General features: G+C 34.5%; 1 protein-coding gene across 5 annotated transcripts in view; it reads left to right on the top strand.

The window, feature by feature from the left end:
- The first annotated feature begins 15637 nt into the window (after positions 1–15637).
- Positions 15638–21836, top strand: part of LOC141522202 (cation channel sperm-associated auxiliary subunit beta-like) — a 204147-nt gene continuing 197948 nt past the window's right edge. For 2 of the 5 annotated variants that reach the window (XM_074235408.1, XM_074235404.1), the window contains exons 1-2: positions 15649–16113; positions 17504–17582. In XM_074235408.1, coding sequence (XP_074091509.1) covers positions 16102–16113; positions 17504–17582 — 91 coding nt within the window. In that variant the 5' untranslated portion in view covers positions 15649–16101. Of the gene's footprint in view, positions 16114–16711; positions 16864–17503; positions 17583–21836 lie in introns of those variants that run through there. The other 3 variants (XM_074235407.1, XM_074235409.1, XM_074235406.1) reach the window with 3 other exon arrangements.

Here is a 21836-nt window from a genome sequence, read left to right as displayed (position 1 = left end):
CGGTTAGGTATGTATTAAGTGTCTGAGGTTGGATTTGAACCCAGGTACTCCTGACTCCAAGGCTGGTTCTCTATCCACTGCGCCACCTAGCTTCCCCTCTTCACCTATTTTTCAAATAATTTATATAGAATTGGGATTAATTATTCTTTAAATATTTAGTAGAATTCACTTGTAAATCCATCTGACCCTGGAGATTTTTTCTAAGGGAGTTCATTGATGGACTGTTCAAATTTTTTTTCTGAAATGAGGTTATTTAAGTATTTAATTTCTTCTTCTATTAATCTGGCAATTTCTATTTTTGTAAATATTTAACTATTTAATTTAGATTGTCATATTTATTAGCATATAGTTGAGCAAAATGTCTCAAGATATTACTTTTATTTCTCCCTCACTAGCTGTGAATTCACCCTTCATTTTTGATACTGGTAATTTAATTTTCTTTATTTATTTTAAATCAAATTAGCCAAAGGTTTATCCATTATATTGCCTTTTTCCCTTTGCACTAACTCTTAGTTTTATCAGTTCCATAGTCTTCTTTCTTTCAAATGTATTGATATCTCATTTGATTTTCAGAATTTCTATTTTGGTATTTGATTGGGGATTTTGAATTTTTCTTTTTATAGACTTTTTATTTGTATGCCCAATTCATTGTTCTCCTCATTATCATGTAAACATTTAGAGATATAAAATTTCTCCTAAGGACTGCTTTGTATGCATCCCATATATTTTGGTCTGATGTTTTGTTATTTTTCATTGTCTTGGATAAAATTATGATTTATTTCTATGATTTGTTGTTTGACTCATTCATTCTTTATTACTTGCAATTTTTATTGCATCATCATCTGAAAAGTATATTTTTAATATTTCTGCCTTTCTGCATTTGATTGTGATGTTTTTATGACCATAGATGGTCATTTTTTGTGTAGGTGCTATGTACTACAAAGAAAACAGATGTTTTCCTTTCTGACTTCATTCAATTTTCTCCAGTGCCTATTATATTTAACTTTTCTAAAATTCTCTTCACTTTCTTACCTTTCTTCTTTTTTATTCTGTGGTTAGATTTATCTAATACTGACAGAGACAGTTGAGGTCCCCCACTAGTATAATTTTGCTATCTAGGTCTTCCTGGAATTCATTTAGTTTCTCCTCTAAGAATTTTATATTTTGCTGCTTGAATCATCCATGTTTTTGATATTACTTATTGTATATGGTAACTTTTAGGAAGATTTTTCCTTTCTTATCCCTTTAAAAGAGATCTACTTTTGCTTTTGCCTTTTATGATATCTGCATTGCTTTTCCAAACTTTTTAAATAAACTTCAGCTGTAGCATAATATATGAGGGTTCAGCCTTTTATTTTTAACTTGTGTGTATCTCTCTTAAAATATGTTTCCTGTTAACAACATATCGTAGGACTATGGATTTTAATTCACTCTTCTATCTTTTTCCATTTTATGGGAAAGTTTATCCCATTCACATTCACAATTATGATTACTAATTCTGTAGTACTCATCATCCTATCTTCCCCCATTTGTACTTTTCTCTTTCCTTTCTCCTTTCCCCTCCTCACTAGTGTCTTGCTTCTGACCACTACCTACTTCAATCTGCCCTACCTTCTATCAGTCTCCTTCTTCCTGTTCTTCACTCTTCCGCCTCTTATTTTTATATTCCCTTCTATCAAACTTTCCTTTTTTTTCTTTTCCCTTTCCTCTCCTACTTCCCTATAGAATAGCCTAAATTTCAAACCCATTTGGGAGTGTATATTATTCCTTCTTTAAAGCAAGTCTGTTGAGTAAGATTCACTTAATGCTAACACTCTCCTTTTTTTCCTTCTGTAATAGATACTTTGTGCCCCTTCATGTGATATAATTTACCTTCCTCCGCCTCTCCCTTTTTCTCCCAATGTGATTCTTTTTTCGTGTCTTAAATGTTTTATACCTGTCATATCCATATCCTCTAAGTATGATACTTTCAACTGTCTTAATAGAAATATAATTCTCAAATTACAAGTATCATCACATCATAATCAATTTATACTCATACCCTCTAAGTATGTTCCTTTCAACTGTCCTAAGAGAAATAAAATTCTCAAAATTTTGTCCCTATTAACTAATTTTTTGCTTGCCATTTACCTTTTTACACAACTCTTGAGTCTTGTATCTTAAAATCAAAATTTTTTTTCAGTTCTTGTCATTTTAATTTTTAATAATTGTTTTATTTTTTTAAATTTAATACAGAATAAGAAAAAATCACCAGATGAACATTGTCAACAAAACATAAAGTATAATATAAAGCAATAAATTTGTGTTTCAATAAAGCCTAGTTAAGAAATACTGCACCTTGTGTTCAAAAGTATCTTTACTTACTTGTAAGTTTTCTTCTATTCTCTGTTGTGCCCTGTTTACTTTATTTCCCCTTCCCCAGAAAGATTACAATTAAACATGATACACTTAAATGTGCATACACACACATATATATATATATACTGATACATGATCACATATACATATGCACATATATGTATCTATCTCTATCTCTATCTCTACCTCTTCCTCTACCTCTACCTCTACCTTTACCTCTAGCTCTACCTCTACCTCTCTCTCTCTCTCTCTCTCTCTCTCTCTCTCTCTCTCTCTCTCTCTCTCTCATCTCTATCTATCTCTATCTCTATTTCTATCTCTATCTCTATCTCATGTCTAATCTATCTATGGACACATTCACACAGATAAGTAATACATAAATATTCATAGATATCTATATTTGGCTTGTGTATATCTCTCATTTTTGTAACATTTTCTTAAAGTTACCTTGCCCTCCAATTCCTTGACCTATCAACCTTTCAAGAGTCTCTAACTTACAAATCTATTTTCCACTCCCTATTGATCTATACTGCCTTCTATATATTGTTTTATTCTATTTCCTTACCCTCTAACTCAGTACTCTCCCTATTCCCTTGTTTCCTTCTAAATTTTAAAGATTTATCTTTTGTTGTCTGTCTCTGCCTTTATCTTTCTGTGTCTGTGTCTGTGTGTGTGTGTGAATGTGCATTTTACCTCTTTAACCCATTCCTGAAGAACATAGATTTTCCTCCTTTTTATTTTTCAATTATATGCAGATAGTTTTCAACATTCATCCTTTTGCAAGTTTTTGAGTTCCACATTTTCCCCTACACCCCTTACTTACTACCCCTTTCTCCACAGCAGTAAACAACCTGATATAGATTATCCATAAAATCTTGTTTAACCTATTTTTACATTAGACAAACTGTGAAAGAAGAACAAGAATTAAGGGGTAAAACACATGAAAAAGAACAATAAGCCATCAAAGAAGTTCTAAAAATGTAAACATTGTATGTTTTGCTCTGCATTCAGAATCCATAGTTTTTTTCCCCTCTGGATGTGGATGGCATTTTTCTTAACAGACTCTTAGGATTGTCCTTGATCACTGAACTGCTGAGAGGAGCTGAGTTTGTCATAGTTGGTCAGTTCACAATGCTGTTGGTTGCTGTTAGAGTATATATTGTTCTGCTGGTTGTGCTCATTTCATGCAAGTCTTTCCATTTTTTTTCTGAAGTCAGATCGCTCATGACTGCTTATGGAAAAATAGTACCCCATACCAGTCATTTGGTATAGCTTGTTCATCCATTCCTCAACCCATCAATTTCCAATTTCTTGCCATTACAAAAACAACTATAAATATTTTTGGACATGTGGGTCCTTTCTCTTTTTTTATGATCTCTTTGGGATATAGATCAATAGTGATATTGCTGGCATTTTATTGTGCTTTTGGGGTCTCTTGAATGGTTGGATCAGTTCATATCTCCACCAACAATGCATTAGTGTTCCAGATTTCCCACATTCCCTCCAACATTAATCAGTTTCTTTTTTTGTCATATTGGTCAATCTGATGAGTGCCAGGTGGTACCTCAGAAATATTTTAATTTGCATTTCTCGAATCAATAATGATATAGAACATTTTTCATGTGACTATAGATAGCTTTAATTTTTTCATCTGAAAACAGCCTGTTCATATCTTTTGACCATTTATCAATTGGACAATGGCTTATAATCTTATAAATTTGATTCATTCTCTATATATTTTAGAAATTAGTCCTTTATCAGAAATACTAGCTGTGAAAATTGTTTTTCAGCCTGCTGCATTCCTTCTAATCATGGTTGCATTGGTATTTGTGCAAAACCTTTCTAATTTAATGTCATCAAAAATTTTTTATTCTCTACTATCAATTTTATTATGAATTTAATATAAAATTTGAATATTTATTGCAAGGAATAGAAATGATAATTCCATATGAAACTTGTTACAAATTTTCAAATATATGTTAAATTTAAGATGATAGTAATAAAATCCCTTGCTTGTCTACTAACCTTTTTGACCTTTTATCTGCTTTTTTTTCTGGACATTTAGTTTCAAATTTTAATAAATAAAAATAAATTTTCTCTCTCTTCAACCTCTTCTATTAAAAATAACACCTTTTTTTAAAAAGGTCTTGGACCCTCAGGACCCTCAGTCCAACATTATCTGTCAGGAGATGAAGAGTATGTTTTGTTGTAGGTCCTCAAATGTGATTGATTAATGTTGTCTTCCAAAATTGTCAGTTGTATTGTTTGTAGGTAAATTATTCTGCTTCTGCTCATTTTCATCTCAATCAGTTCACTAAGGTCTTCACACATTTGTTATGAAATGATGATATTCCACAAAAGTACTCTTATACTATATACCATATTTTGTTCATATGCCATAATTTGTTCAACCATTCCCCAACTGATGAACACTCTCTGTTTATTTCCAGTTCTTTACCAACAGAAAAATAGTTGCTATAGATATTTATGTATGGGTTCTTTTTCCCCCCTCTGGGGTCTTTGGAGTATCAGCCTAGAAATCATACTGCTAAATCAAAAGATGTGCATAATTTAGCAGCTTTATTGGTCTATTTCCAAATCAATTTCCAAAACTCCAGTGTGTTCTTGAACTATGGTTTATTGGTGATGATTATAGAACCATAAGTTATTGTCTGTTAAGATCTGAAAGGGCCTGCTAGCCCAAACCTTTCATTTTATATACAGGTAAGGAAAACAAGAGTTAAAGAAGGCATTATCTGGTTCATTTAAATTAATCTCACCTCTTTATTAAATATTTCTATATTTTTCCATGATACTCAGTAAACATTTGACTTTAACTAAAGGAAGTACACAGGGCTCAATGAACACCAAATTTATGTGCTATTTTCATGTGTGAAAATAACAGGTCTGGCTAGGTGCCGCAGTGGATAGAGCATTGGCCCTGGAGTCAGGAATACCTGAGTACAAATCCAGCCTCAGACACTTAATAATTGCCTAGCTGTGTGGCCTTGGGCAAGCCACTTAACCCCATTGCCTTGCCAAAAAAAAAAACAAAACAAAAGGAAAAGAAAAGAAAATAACAGTGGCAGAGCACAGATTTAAAATTAGATTTTATATGATTTCTTCAACTAATTATCACCTGGGTGATATTTGTTAAATCATACCCTCTGATTTAGTTTCCTCAACTATAAAATGAAAGGTTTTCATTAGATGATATAACATATAAATCCTATGATCTGATGATTCCAGTTCCTGTGCTTTTGTCCCCATTACAATCTAATGCTTTTAAAAATAAAATCAAAACAGTGATACATGAAATCCAGGAGTCAATTCTATTCTGCTTTGGAATTTCATGCAATTTTTTGAAAATTTGTCTTTCCAATAATTTATGTTATTTAAACTTGTTTCTTTTTTCAAAACAAATCATTGAATCACAAAAGGTGAGATGAGAAGAAACAAGACAACTAGTTCAATAAGACCCTTCTTTCTGCTCTCTTTCCCCATTTGTTTTTTTTTATCATTTCTTTCTCTTACACTTCATTCAAATAAGATGATAAAATTGCATCCTACTAAGCTCTGACTACTCAATTACGAATAACAATCTTGGATATATGGATTACATTTCCATATACAAATAATAATAAACAACTTGTCTTTATTGAGTCCTTTGTAGTTAAGTCTTTGATGTTTACCTTGAATTTCTCTAGGTCTTTGAATGTCAAAGTTCAGGTCTTAATCCTGAAAGTCTTGCAATTCATTGAATTCTTTTCTTTAAAATTCAGGGTAATACTTAACTTTGCTTGGGTTGACATTTTAGCTGCAACCTCAGTTCTTTTGCTCTTCAATATGTAGTGTTCCAAGACCAGCAGTCTTTTAATGCATCTGCTGATAGGTCTTGGGTAATTTCAGTTGTGATTCTGCTGTATTTGAATTGTTTTTTTCTTGCTGCTCTTAATATTTTATCCTTAACCTGAGGATTTTGGAATTTGGCTATGATATTTCTGTCAATTATCCTCTTAGGATCCCTTTCAGGTAGGGATCAGATGGTGATTGAATTTTTTCTAATTCTACTTTTGCCTCTTGTTCTGATTGTTTTATCAGGTAAGTGAAAATTCCTTATTTTGTTGGGTGTCCATATTTTCCTCCGAAGAAATATGCTGATTTTGTTGAGTTGTTTATTCTTGGTTGTAATTCAAGATCCTTTAACTTCTGGAATATCATATTACAGGCCTTCTGATATTTTAATGTTGAGGCTGCTAAATTCTGAATAATCCTAATCCTCACTCCTTGCTATTTGAAACATTTCTTTTTGACTATTTGTAGTATTTTCTTCTTTAGCTGATAATTCTGGAATTTGGCTATAATATTCCTTAGAGTTTTTATTTGGGGATATTTTCTGAAGGTGAACAGTGAATTCATTGAAGGACTATTTTACTCTCTTGTTCAAGGATATTAGGGCAAATTTCATTGATATTTTCTAGAAAGATATTGTCTAGGCTGTGTGTATATATGTGCATGTTTGTGTGTGTCATGGCTCTCAGGTAGATGGATAATTCATAAATTATTCAACCTGGATTTATTTTACATGTCTGTCATTTTCCCTAAAAGATACTTTACATTTTTGGCTATTTTTCCAGTCTTCTAGTTTTGTTTGATTCTCAGTGTCTTGTGGAGTGATTGGTTTCCACTTGTCCAAGTCTAATTTTAAAGGATTTATTCTCTTCAGTTAGCTTTTATGTTTCCTTTTCCATTTGGTCGATTCTACTTTTAAAGGAGTTGTTTTCTTCCCCTTGATTTGGAGTACTTTGCAAACCTTTTCTTCTTGATCTTTCTTTCTTTCTTTCTTTCTTTCTTTCTTTCTTTCTCTCTCTTTTTTCTTCTTTTCTGTCTTCTTCTTCTTCTTCTTTCTTCTTCCTCCTCCTCCACCCCTTCCTGCTCCTCTTCCTCCCCCCTCTTCCCCCTCCTTCACTCCCCCTCTCTCCACCCCTCCTCCTCTCCCACTCTCTTCCCCCTCCTCCTCCCTCCCTCCTCCTCCTCCCCATCCTCCTCCTCCTCCTCCTCCTATTTCTCCTGGTCCTCCTCCTCCTTATACTCCTTTTTCTCCTTCTTCTTTGAGTGGCCATCTTTTTTCTTGATAATCAAGATCAAGTTTACAAGGTAGTCATTTTATGTTGTATCATGAACTAATTTACCTTTCAGAATATATTATTCCATTTTTTTTATAGTTTCTTGTTGTGGCAGAACTGCCTTGTTTTATTAATTTTTTTCAGAATATTTTGTTCATTCTCTTTTATAGTTTTTTTGTGGTTGAAGAATTGTCTTGTGTTATTCAATTTTTCTTTATATTTGATATTCTCTTCAACTTTCACATTGTTCTGGGAGTCTTATGATCCTTAAGTTATCTCTATACATGGTACATTAAAGCTCAAGGTCTTTGGATGCATAGTGATTATTTTTGATTTTTGTTGCTTTTCTGCTTGTCTCCCAAACTCTTCTTTTCTTTAGTGTATTTGTATTTGATGCTTTAGTTTTTCTTTTAAGACATCATTGTGAATAACATTTTATTATTCTGCTAATTATTTCATGCTGCAAATCTTTAATTATGTCATTTATTAACCTTTTAATGCCATGTTTCTGATTTCTCTCTTGAATCATTCTGGAATATGCTGTTACAATTCCATACTCTCTTGGGAGTTCACTAGTGTTCTGGGTTTTATCAGGTGTTGATTTGTTTTCTTTTGTCTTATATTATTTATTTAGAGAGGTTGGTGTGTGGAAACTTTTAGGTTTCTCTAATCTATGAACTACTCTAAACAGAAGGAAGCATAGTTTCCTTGTCCCTCTTAGTTTATTCCTAACATGGGTGGCCAGAATATAGTTTATTCTTGTTTCAATCAGACACTAGAGTAAAGACAAGGATGAGGGATGTAAGGGGATAATAGATAGAGTATGTGGCCATGAGGAGTTCATCCTGAGAGTCATTGAGACCTGGGACAACAGGAAGGTCCATACCAGAGTGCTCTGAACTCAGGAAGGAGCTCTGGCCCTTCTCTCTCTTTGTTCTCCTGCCTTTCATCCTTATCTTGTTGAATATTCTCAGGAAGGACCTTTTGTCCTTATCCCTCTGCCTTTCATCCTCATATTGTTCAACTGTCCCAGGAAGGAGTTCTGGTACTTATCTCTCTTTATCTTGTTAAAGATTCCACATTTTTCCAGGATACAGACCTTTTGTAGCATGCCCCTTATACTTCCACAGGCCTGGAGATGAGGGATGCTGATACAAGGGGCTAGGCTTATATATACCCTTATTTCAACTATGTGAGATCAGAGATGTAGCATATACCTGCAATAAATTCCTTGCTTATCTCTCACTGGCTGACTTTCATTATTGAACATGCGGGACATGTCCAGTGGAGCTCCCCGAAGAGTTGTGTGAAATAAACTGAGACCCGGCTGCCCAGAGTGGACCGCAACAGAATTGGCGTCCGAACAGGGACTAAAGGTAAGGGCAGGAAAGAGAACCGGGACCTTGTCAGTAGGACAAGAAGATAGTGAAAGTACCTTCACTACTTGAGTAGGCGGGGAAGATGGGGAATACGGTACCCATGGTTAAGCCAGAGGAAAGTGAAATTTGGGCCAGACAGTTATACAAAGTTATCAAGAAACAAGGGATTACTATACAACTAAAAGATTTATGGACATTCATTGAAAAAATACAGACAATATCACCATGGGCCCAGAATATAGAAATAACAAAAGAAAAATGGCAGGTAATAGGAGAACAGATGACAGCATATGAACAAGAATGTCTGTTGTATTTAAAAGAATTAGATTTCAGTATATTTTCCATAGTAAAGAATGCCTTCAGTGTCTCTGAGCAGCTGAAAGGGCAGTCTGCTGCAGAAAGTTGAATTGAAAATAAAGCTGTGGCATTTGAAGAGGGGAAAGATTGTTGGTTCCCTCCTCCTTTTTCTTTAACACCCCGTTATCCATCCTGTCCGGATTATGATCTGTGTGTCTCTAAGACCACTAAGGAAACTGGAAATACAGAGCACTTAAAAAACTTAATAAAAGACAAAGATAAAGCTGAATCAGAATTAGAAAAGGCTTTAAGTTTAGCTTTGGAAAAAGGAGAAGATTTGACAGGATGGAATGTGTATCCAGTCACTGAAGTACCGGATCCTAATGTCCCAGGGCAAGTTAGGAGAGCTCATACACCCATACCATGGAAGCACATTAAGGACTTAAAGGCTGCAGTGGCCCAATATGGTCCTATAGCTCCTTTTGTATTGGCTCAGTTGGATCAATTAGCTCAAACCTTCATATTATGTCCTAATGATTGGAAACTTTTAGCTAGAGCTTGCTTAACAGCAGGGCAAGCAGTCGTATGGAGGGCGGAATTTGCGGAAAGTGCTAAAGTAGAAGCTGTAAGATTGGGAAATGGTCCAGAAGGTAAAGCACAAGCTTTTGCTTCTCTGGCTGGACAGGGACAGTATGAAACAACAGAGGCACAGTTAAATTATGGTCCCGCTGAATATGTGCTAATTTCTGATTGTGCAAAAAGGGCATGGGGCAAATTAATTTCAGAGCAAGGAGACAGAAAAACATTGGCACAAGTTAAGCAAGGCCCAAAAGAGTTATTCCCTGATTTTGTTGCTCGAATGCAAGAAGCTGTGGCCAGGTGTATGGGGCCTGTTGAGGGAGCTGAAACTATTTTAAAACTTATGCTGAGGGAAAATGCTAATGATGATTTCAGAAAGGCTATGCTTGGATTGCCATCTTCAGCAGGGATAGAAGAAATGTTGAATAGATGTGAAAGGGTGGGTTCAGAGGTATATAGGGCTGAATTGTTAGCAGGAGCTATGACTTCCAAACAACAAGAAGCTAAGAGATGTTATGGGTGTGGAGGATTAGGGCATCTAAAAAAGGATTGTAAGAAAGGAAACAAACCTATGATTACTTGTTTTAAATGTGGAAAACATGGACATTATGCCAAACAGTGTCGTTCCAATAAGAAGCAGGGAAATGGGGTGAGGGGCCCCTTGCGGGCCCCTACCCAATATGTATCTCAGACCTGCCCAGTACAGACACTGGAGAGCGAATACAAACGTCTCACAGCACAGAAAGAGACATTCGACCCTTATACAGTATAAACAAGGTACAAATTCCTCTGTTTATCACAGCTAATATACCAATAGCTCCCCTCCCCTTTACTGCTTTGATTTTATCTTCCATAGAATATGTTCCTTGTATTATTCATCCCATTATTTTATCAAAAGGAGCTACTTATCTTGTCCTTACTAATCCTCATGATGTTCCTGCCTTTATTACTAATATGTTGCCTTTAGCTATTGCAGTACCTATCCGTGAAGAAACAGAAAATATACAGGTGGGCTTAGTGCAGGACATTACATTGGGATGTCCAATGTTAACAATCAAATTGAATGGGAAACCTTTTCAAGGTTTGTTAGACACGGGAGCTGACCGGACGGTAATAGCTTTAGATTTATGGCCAAAAGGGTGGCCCACAGAATCTGCTGGTGCACAAGTAGTGGGTATAGGAGGTATGCAATCAGCTTTACAAGCTGCTGAATGGATAGAGTGGAATATGGAAAATACGAAGGGAACATTTAAACCATTGATAGTATCAGGATTGACCATGAATTTATGGGGCAGAGACATTATGAAACATTGGCATTTAAGATTAACCAATGAGTCTTTTTAACAGGGGCCATTGTTGTTGCAAGAAGCTGTAACTTAACCTGTCCACCTTTGAGATGGATTAATGACAAACCTATATGGAAGGAACAATGGCCCCTGACTTATGAAAAGCTTCTTACATTACAAAACCTGGTAAAAGAGCAATTAGCATTGGGACACATTGAACCTACTTTTTCCCCATGGAACTCTCCGATTTTTGTAATAAAGAAAAAGTCAGGAAAATGGAGAATGTTGACAGACTTAAGAGGAGTTAATGCTGTTATGCATCCTTTAGGAACCTTACAGCCAGGTTTACCATCACCTAATGCTATTCTGGAAGGTTACTTAATTTGGATTATTGATATACAAGACTGTTTTTTATAGCATTCCATTACATGAACAAGACAAAGAAAGATTTGCATTTTCTGTACCACAAATTAATTTCAAAGCACCAATGCAGATATATCAATGGAAAGTTCTTCCTCAGGGCATGGCTAATAGTCCTACTTTATGTCAATGGTATGTGGATCAAGCCTTGAAAAAACCTAGGCAAAAATGGCCTGAGGCTTACATATGTCATTATATGGATGATATTTTAGTTGCACACAAAAGTCAAGAAAAATTAAAACTGTTAAGTGACTGTATTGTTCATGAACTGGAAAAATTTGGATTAACTATAGCAAGGAATAAGGTACAGACTCAGGTTCCGTATTCTTATTTAGGATTTACAGTTTCTGATCATTATATATCACAGAAACCTGTACAAATTGACTATAGTAAAATAAAAACATTGAATGATTTTCAGAAATTAGTGGGGTCCATACAATAGATAAGGGCACAGACTCCTATACCTTCATCTTTAATGAGACCCTTATATGATATATTGAGAGGGGATTCTAATTTAACTTCAGTTAGGGAATGGACAGAAGAAGCTAGAAGAGCCTGTGAAGATATAATAACTTTATGTTCTTCGGAAAAAACATACAGGGTAAATGATAAGCAGGCAATTGGTATTACTCTAATCCGATGCAAATCTCCCTATGCAGCTATACATCAGGATATAAAAATATTGGAATGGGTGTATGGCCCCAGGGAGGATCGAACACTAACAAACATATGGGAAAAGGTAGGAAGAGTATTATTAGAAGCAGCAAAAAGGACAGCTATGATATTTGGGACCAAGCCTTTGTTCTTTGTCCCATACACTATGAATCAAATAGAAGAATTGTGTCAAAATGATTTTTATTGGGCAATATTGTCTCAATGGGGAGAATTTAAAAATACCCAATCACCCCTTCTTGTACATAAGTTGTGTGAAGAATGGGGCATGCCTCCAAGAAGAGTTGTTAGAATACACCCAGTAAGAGGGAACAATGTTTTCACTGATGCCACGAAAGATCACAGGGCTGCTATATATCATGAGAAAAACAATGATATGATTGTATTAACAACTCCCTATAACAGCACACAAAAGAATGAATTATTTGCTATAATTGAGGCTATAAGAAGGTACACAGAACCCATCAATGTTATATCTGATAGTGCTTATGCTGTAAATATAGTACAAAAAATAGAACAGTCCGTTTTGATAGATCACAAATCTTCCATAGGAAGTCTGTTAAATCAGTTGCAAAATATAGTCAGGAGTCGGTCCAATCCATTGTACATTATGCATGTTAGATCTCATACAGACAGAATTGGTCCGTTATTTGAAGGGAATAAGCTAGTGGATTCTGCATTGTCTCCTTCACTCATTTGTTCAGTTCAAGTAGCTGAACAAGCACACTCTAAATTTCATATGTCTTCCCATTCTTTAGTTCGTTTATATGGCATTACTAGGGAACAAGCTCGTCGTATAGTAAAAAGATGTACTCGATGTATTCCCTTTACACCTCCTGCCTCGACTGGTGTTAATCCAAGAGGTTTAGCCCCTAATGAAATATGGCAAATGGATGTCATTCATTTGTCTGGTGTCAATATCCATATGACCATTGATATGTTTTCTAGGTTCTTAATGGCCACAGTCCAATGTGGTGAACAATTGAGACATGTGAAAAACCATCTGTTTCATTGTTTCGCCATATCGGGCCTCCCTTGTGAGATAAAAACTGATAACGGACCGGCTTATACTTCCAGGTCTTTTCATGAATGGCTAAGGGAGTTGGGTGTGATACATATCACAGGTATTCCGTATAACCCTACTGGACAGGCCATAGTGGAAAGGACTAATTGTACCCTGAAAGCGATACTCGCTAAACAAGAAAGGGGAAGAGGTCCTCTATGCCAGGGTTACCTGGATAAGGCTGTGTACACATACAATTACCTTCAATTTTCGAAATTTGACAATTTGACACCAGCTATGAGACATTATGTGACCATAAAAAGGACGTTATGATCTAGACACATAAGAGACAATTCAATAAACAATCAAAAAAGGGTTATGATAAAAGATCTGAACAATAAATGGTCAGGCCCTTTTCCTGTATTAATATGGGGTCCAGGGTATGTTTGTGTTTCCACAGATGCAGGGGACCAGTGGATTCCCATTAAAAGAATCAGAACAGTGGAAGAACAAGAAGAACAAGAGGATATGAAGAAGAGGAAAACGAGGAAGAAAGAATCACTACAAAAAGAAAAAAATGTTGGCCCTCTTGAAAATGTTTCTCCTTTTTCAAATAACTGTTGAGAAAACTAATGCTGAAGAACATCATTGGGCATTCGTACCTTCTCCACCCTGGTTGAAAGCTTTATCATGGACAGATGATATACCTTCTTTTCAGTTGTATGGTAATCTATCTAGAATGTATGAAGAAGGAGGGTTCGAAGGAATAACTTTTGAGAAAGCTTTAATAAAGAGCACCAAAGGATTTGTATTCACAGGACTAACAAAAGGCCTCCCATTATGTATACAAAAGAAGTCTGGAGGCATTTGGACTGGTGAGCAATGGAATGTTACTACAAAAATACGTGGACTGGTGCCATGGTGTGCCCAAGTCAGTGATGGATATATGGTGTTGGGAGATTTGTTTGTTAAACAACAAAAAGATAGTATACAGATTAACACTAGAAGATATCATTTATACACATGGAGATTCGAAGGAATTGATATCCCTATAAACAAAACCAAGAAATATTTGCACAACAGGGCCCATCCCTTTTGTAACAATGTCTTACCACATAATCTTACTTTACTAGCCAAATACCCAGGTTTCATGCCCTATACTACTTGTCATACACATCAGTGTGTTAACATACCGTTAAATTTTCAGAATGATACAGAGTACCTTGTATCATGTCACAATACTACTCGGGATTTAATAGATAGAGGGGCTGCAGAATATCCGAGACAACAATATTACCATAAGACAGGAAAATTAGTGAAAGGGATTGAAAAAGTAATCGCTGCAGTAGGAGGGCCAACAGTGCAGGGTATGCCAGAATTATCTAGTCTAGATCCAGCCAATAACATTGCTAATAACATCTCCATAATGGGCCAAGTATGCATAGGAAAAAGGATATGCTTTCCTTGTAGCTACAGAAGATAATTCTTCACTGACCTTGACCAATTATTCTCCAGATGTATATAATATAACTTGTATAAACTGCATAGTCATAACATGTTTGGGACAGCGTCTCTCTATTGGGAGTCGCATATTTATTGTGACTAGACCTCATTATGCCTTCACTGTAGCTAAAGCAAATGATTGGTTTAGAACTAAAAGTGATCATATCTTTAGCCTTTTGGATGATCATATGAGCACAATTCAAACTCGTTCAAAAAGATGTATTTCTTGTGTTGTTTTGGGCATTACATTATTGGTAGAAGCCATTGTGGCTTCTACAGCTCTTGCTATGTCAATATCTAATACTCAGGGCTTACAAGAATTAATGCGGAATGTTTCAGTGGGATTTAAACATCAGCTTCAGGTAGATGAGCAATTTTATAAAGCATTATATCAATTGCAGAAAGCCACTATGTTTCTGGGAGAAGAAGTACAATATTTGGAATTACAACAAAGGTTACAATGTGATTATAGATATAATCAATATTGTTTGACCAAAGCACAATATAATGAATCTCAAGTAGAATGGAATGTTATTAGAGCCCAGCTGCATGGATTGAGTATGGAAAATGTTACATTAGAATTGTCAAAATTAGCCCAAATAGCTGATTATATTGACCAGGCAGCAGATTCTGATCTACGACCTAATCAGGTTTCAGATAAGCTGATTCAGTTTTTTCATGCTCAATCTGGTGGTCTGTTGCATGTATTTTTACCTTATATATTGTTTGGTATTGGACTTTTATTATTTTGCTTGTGTGTGTCCCTTGTGATGCAAGTCCTCATCTCATGCATAAGAAAGGTTCTGACTCATGTTTTTGTTGATCCTCCAAGACAACCCTTTTCTGGGAATCTATAGGGCGCTTTGCGCTTAAACAAGAAAGGGGAATTGTAAGGGGATAATAGAGTATGTGGCCATGAGGAGTTCATCCTGAGAGTCATTGAGACCTGGGACAACAGGAAGGTCCATGCCAGAGTGCTCTGAACTCAGGAAGGAGCTCTGGCCCTTCTCTCTCTTTGTTCTCCTGCCTTTCATCCTTATCTTGTTGAATATTCTCAGGAAGGACCTTTTGTCCTTATCCCTCTGCCTTTCATCCTCATATTGTTCAACTGTCCCAGGAAGGAGTTCTGGTACTTATCTCTCTCTTTATCTTGTTAAAGATTCCACATTTTCCCAGGATACAGACCTTTTGTGGCAAGCCCATTACACTTCCACAGGCCTGGAGATGAGGGATGCTGATACAAGGGGCTAGGCTTATATATACCCTTATTTCAACTATGTGAGTCAGAGATGTAGCATATACCTGCAATAAATTCCTTGCTTATCTCTCACTGGCTGACTTTCATTATTGAACATGCGGGACATGTCCGGCGGAGCTCCCCGAAGAGTTGTGTGAAATAAACTGAGACCCGGCTGGCCAGAGTGGACCGCAACAGAGGGATTCAATTTGAGACCTGCAACAAAGGAGAAATCCCTTGAATGGGCCCCAAGGTACAAACAAGTGGGAAGGCTGGTAAGGGAGTGAGTACCTTATGAAATAATGTTCTCTACTATAAGTTCATATTGCTCTTCTTGATTTTTATGATACAGATGAAATTTCTCTACCTCTGGTGCAAAATTACTTTTTTTTGCAAGTCAGTGGGCACAGGAGAAAATATCTCTTAACAACTTACATATAGGTAAAACTTTTAAGTCCTGCAAATATTATCTTACTTTTATCATCCTTAATTTTGTTGGTCACTTATTCCAGAAAAAAGGGTAGTATTATAAAAATTCAGGAAGGAACATCAATAATGACAAATGCAATAGGGATGTCTCAAGGTCAAGACTGAGAAAATGGTCATTGGTTTTCTGTATTGTATTTAAATTAGTCTTTCATCAAGAACATTCATACATCAGGCTCATATCAGCAAACTATCATTATTTGTTTTCCCCCAAGATAGATTATTCATGCTTATAGGAAGAACTCAAACTTCCCATTGTTATTTGGAGACTGTGTCTTTTGAATATTACTTTTTAGGAGACAGTTGGAGATTCATTCCAACTGCCCCACTTTGGAACCTTCCAGTACTTTTCTGTAGTAGGTAGAAGCTGGTAGCTGGCCATGTTGGTATGGGCACTCCAACTGATCAACTGTGGAAATTTAATTGGTATATTTATAGCCCTTCTTGCTCTATGAGGAAGAAAACTGGACAGATTTAAAAAAGGGTGAAGAAAGGTTTGGGTATTACCCCTAAAATGGTAAGAAGAGTGTAATCTCAAGCTATTCTTTTAATATTTTGTTTAATTAAAAATTCCAAACTGTTGGAGTTAAGTTGAAAATGATTCAGAGATAATTCAGAGATCAAGCACTCTATATTAGTTAAAAATATTAATTTAACTGCTTAAATAGTAGCTCTGGCTCTTGGTTAGTCTCATAGATCCCATGAAGTTAAGTTTTGTTTTATTCACAGTCAATATGAATTGGTTTCTCTAACAAAAGTTATTTAGGCTGAAAGAAATTCTGACTTAATACTTTCTTTCTGGGGCAGCTAGGTTGGTGCAGTGGATAGAGCACGGGTCCTGGAGTCAGAAGTACCTGAGTTCAAATCTGTCCTCAGACACTTAATAATTACCTAGCTGTGTAGCCTTGGGCAAGCCACTTAACCCCATTGCCTAGCAAAAACCTAAAAAAAAATTATTTTTCTTTCTAGTTTACATGTAAGAGATAGTAATTAGGAAGGAAAACTTGAAACAACTTGAATCAAATGTTAAATTGTTTCAGACATATACAATCCTTAAAAAATTGAAGGAAAATATATAATTTGATTATTTAAACTTTAATTATGTAAGGATAATACAGGGCAATTAAGTGAAAATTTATTTTTATTTTTTCAAACAGATGGGAAAGGATTTTTTGTATGCAGTTTTACTTCTGATGATGCCTAATTTATTATCCGCAGTAACATATAATAATAAAGGCAAGTTGGAATTTTTTATTTAATATATTCTGATCTTTTAAGGTACATATCTATCTATATCTATAAAATGCATATTTTTTCTTTACTTATGATGATATATTTCTTTCTTTTTTTATTCCTTTAATGTCCTCTCCTTCCTATACCCATTCTTTTTAATTGGTACTATCATTCTACATGGTTGTCCTGGTCCAGGTGTTTCTGATAATTGATATTTAACTAAATCTACATATTAATGATTTTTAAAATCAATATTCCTTACTGACATTTTTCTTAAGTGTTGTACTTTATGTCTGGAAGATTTGAGTTCAAATTGTGACTCAGACATTTTCTATGTTGCTCTGAGCAAGTGATTTAACCTCTGAGACTGAGGTTCCTCACCTTTAAAATAGGGATAATAGCAGCACCTATTGTTCAAGGATTAAAGATGTTATTTGTCAAATGCTTTTGTGATTCTTAAGTGCTATACAAATGCTAACTATTCTTCTCCTTGCTTTTTACTTCCCTGATTTAGGTAAGATAATACTTAATGTCTCACAAAAGGAGCTTATTTTTCAATTTTTAAGAAAAATTTTTGTAGCATTGGTACTAATATTTCTTTGAAGTTAGAATTATCCTGTAAATTCATCAGACCAGAGGAGATTTTCTACCTTTGGATGATCCTTCATGACTCCCTAGCCCTTAGTAATTGAACGGATGTAGCTTTAGATCACAACTGCAGTCAGGATTTATAAGGGGTGAGTTAATTAGACCAATTTTTAAGTTGATAATTTTGTATGGATCTCTAATGATGATAAAAATAACTAAATAGCCCTTGGCAGAAAAAAAGATTCCCCATTCCTGCCTTAGATAAACTGAGGTCTTAATTCTGAAGAAAGTAAAAAAAAAAAAACCCAGTATACTTCAATCTATTAAGATATCATGAGTCCTTTCTATGGGGATGGATAAGTCTACAGAGCTGTCTTCCATTGGTGTAATCTAGGAATAGTTAATCAATAGCTAATAGCTAATTATTTTGCAATATTGCTTTTTACTTTTAACACAACATGTTTCATTTTTCATCAGCTCAGGTAAGCCTTTCTAGGTTTTTCTGAGACTATCTGCTCATCATTTCTTAAAGCACCATCATAATTACATATTACAATTTGCCAATTAATGGGCATCCTTTCAATTTCCAATTCTTTGGAACCAGAAAAGAGCTGCTATAAATATTTTTATATTTATTGGTCCATTTCCTTTTTATATCTCAAAAGAGATTAAAAAAAGAAGTGGACCTATATATACAAAAATATTTATATTAACTATAAAATCATACAGACCCTTTGATCTAGTCCTTTTAGTTCCAAATTTTCCTACAGAATATTTGAAGCAGTTCACAACATCACTACCAATGTATTAATATCTCATTTTCCCATACCAATCAAACTACTGAAACTTACTTTATTGAACTAGAAAAAAATAGAATCAACATACATATGGAGGAACAAAAGTCAAGAATATTAAGGGTTTTTCTGAAAAAAATACTTAAAATTATATTATAAAACCTAATCATAGCCAGGAAATAGAGTGGTGAATCAGAGGAATAGATGATGTTCAAAGAATAGTAGTAAATGGTAATAATAATAATAATTTATTATTTGATTAACTCAAGCTTCACCAAACTCTTAAAGATATCCATGATAAACTGGGATAAGAACTTAATCTTTGACAAAAATTACCAGGAAAGCTAGAATGGCAAAAACTAGACATAGAATAGCATCTCATTCTCTATATAAGGTAAGATCGAAATGGGTACAGGATTTAGGCAATACAAGGTGATGTCATAAGCCAGTTAGGAGAACAAGGAATAGTTTATCTGTCAGGTCTATGGAGATCCATACAAAATTAATAATTACATAAAATTCATACATGGCCCGAGACCAACTGATATTTTTTTCATGTATGCTTTGGATGTAGGAGCTTTAACTGATGTCTTGTTCAATTTCTTTTTCTAAAATTCTAAAAAAATTGTAAAAAACTTAAATTTTGAAAAATGGAAATTAAAGCAACAATTTACTCTTCATTGGTGAATTCACCTTTTTTCATTTTTAATACTAGTAATTTATTTTTCTTCTTTCTTTTTGAAAATCAAATTAATCAGAAGTTTATCAATTTTATTGTTTTTTATTGGAAGACCAATTCCTAGTATTATTTTCTAATATAATAGTTTCATTAGTTTCAGTTTTATCAATCTTTCCCTTGATTTTTAGGATTTCCAATTTGATAATTAATTGGAGATTTTTACTTGTTCTTTTTCTAACTTTTTTAGTTGTGTGGTTAATTCATCAATCATCTCTTTTTCTAATGTATTCATGTAAGCATTTAGAGACATAGAGTTCCCCTTAAAAACTACTTTGGTTGCATTTCTTAATTTGTGGCATATTTTCTCATTGTCATTGTCTTGAATGAAATTGTTGATAGTTTCTGTTTTATTGCATGACACACTCATTGTTTACTATTTAGATTATCAAGTTTTCATTTAATTTTTAGTTTGTCTTTTTATGGTCCTTTACTACATAGCAATTTTTATTACATTATGATCTTAGAGAGATACATTTAATATTTCTGCTTTTCTGCATTTGATTGTGAGATTTTTGTGCCCTTAATACATGAGCAATTTTTAGGTAGGTTCCATGAATCATTGAGAACAAGGTATATTGCTTTTTAATCTCATTTCATTTTTCTCCAGAGGTCTATCAATTCTAACTATTCTGACTGTTCATCTTCTTCAATTTCTTTCTTGCTTATTTTGTGATTAGATTTATCTAATTCTGAGAGATTGAGGTCAGATAGTTCTTAGCTCAGTTGCCAATTGAATAGGAATTCCAAAAATTTTGGTGTTTATCATGGATATCTTTAAGACTCTGGTGAAGCATATCTATATATCTATATATATGCATATATAATCTTTTCCAAAAAAATTAAGATATCAAAATAGAATAGGCAATGTTAAAAAGAAACCAATTACATTAAAATATAGTTATAAAAATCACTGATGAAAATAGCATTCATATGCATTAGAAGTTTGCAAAATATTTTACAAATATTACCTGATTTTATCCTTAACAACTCTCAATAGCTAATGTTACTATTATATTCATTTTGCATATGAAGAAAAAGAAGCAGACAGAGATTAGGTGGCATTGTCCATGCTAACATAGTTACCAATTATCTGAAGCTGGATTTGAACTAAAGCTTTTCTGTCCCCTGGTTCAGTGCTCTAGAATGTCCATGCAATTGAAAATAGCTTATCTCTGTCTTTAAAAAAAGCAACACCTAAATTTTATTTTATTTTCAAATCTATAGTCTCTACATTCAATGACCCCCAACCCTCAAATGAAAAAGCAAGAAAAGCAAAACAGTAATTACAAACATATAAAGTCAAGTAAAAGAAATTACTAGATTAGTTATATCCCAAAAAAGTCTCTCAGCCAAAGCTCAAAGTTCCTCACCTTAAGGAGGAATTTAAAGGGTTTTATCCTGAATTATCTGGAACTGTGGATGGAAATTGTGTTATTCATAGTTCTTTTTTTTTTTTTTTTTGCAAGGCAGAGGGGTTAAGTGGCTTGTCCAAGGCCACACAGCTAGGTAATTATTAAGTGTCTGAGGCTGGATTTAAACTCAGGTACTCCTGACTCCAAGGCCAGTGCTCTATCCACTGCACCAGCAAGCCACCCCCAATAGTTCTTTTTTCAATGTTCTTTGTTTTTGCAATGCTGATTTGATTGTATAAATTTTTCTCATGTATCTGTTCATCTCATTCTACATTGGTTCATATAAGTCTTATCAGTAAATAATGTTTTATCAAACATACACATGCACACACACACACACACACACACACACTCACACAGACAACATAACAAGGTCCAGTTATTGCCCAATTAATGAGTAGTGCTTTAGATTTGTGTTATTTTCCATGATAAATCAGTTGTTATAAATATTTCTGTACATATGGGTCTTTTTCCTCTTTCTTTAATCTCTTTAGGATACAGATTTAGTAATGATACCACTGTTCAAAGAATATGGACTATTTATTTTTTTATGTTTTTTTAATTTTTCAAGGCAAACAGGGTTAAGTGGCTTGCCCAAGGCCACACAACTAGGTAATTATTAAGTTTCTGAGGTCGGATTTGAACTCCTGATTCCAGGGCTGGTGCTCTCTCCACTGCTTCACCTAGCTACCCCAGACTATTTATTTTTTTTAAAACTTATTTT

Source organism: Macrotis lagotis, chromosome 4 (genome assembly GCF_037893015.1).
Source record: "Macrotis lagotis isolate mMagLag1 chromosome 4, bilby.v1.9.chrom.fasta, whole genome shotgun sequence".
Classification (NCBI taxonomy): Eukaryota; Metazoa; Chordata; class Mammalia; order Peramelemorphia; family Peramelidae; genus Macrotis; species Macrotis lagotis.
This window is presented reverse-complemented; position numbering and strand designations above follow the sequence as displayed.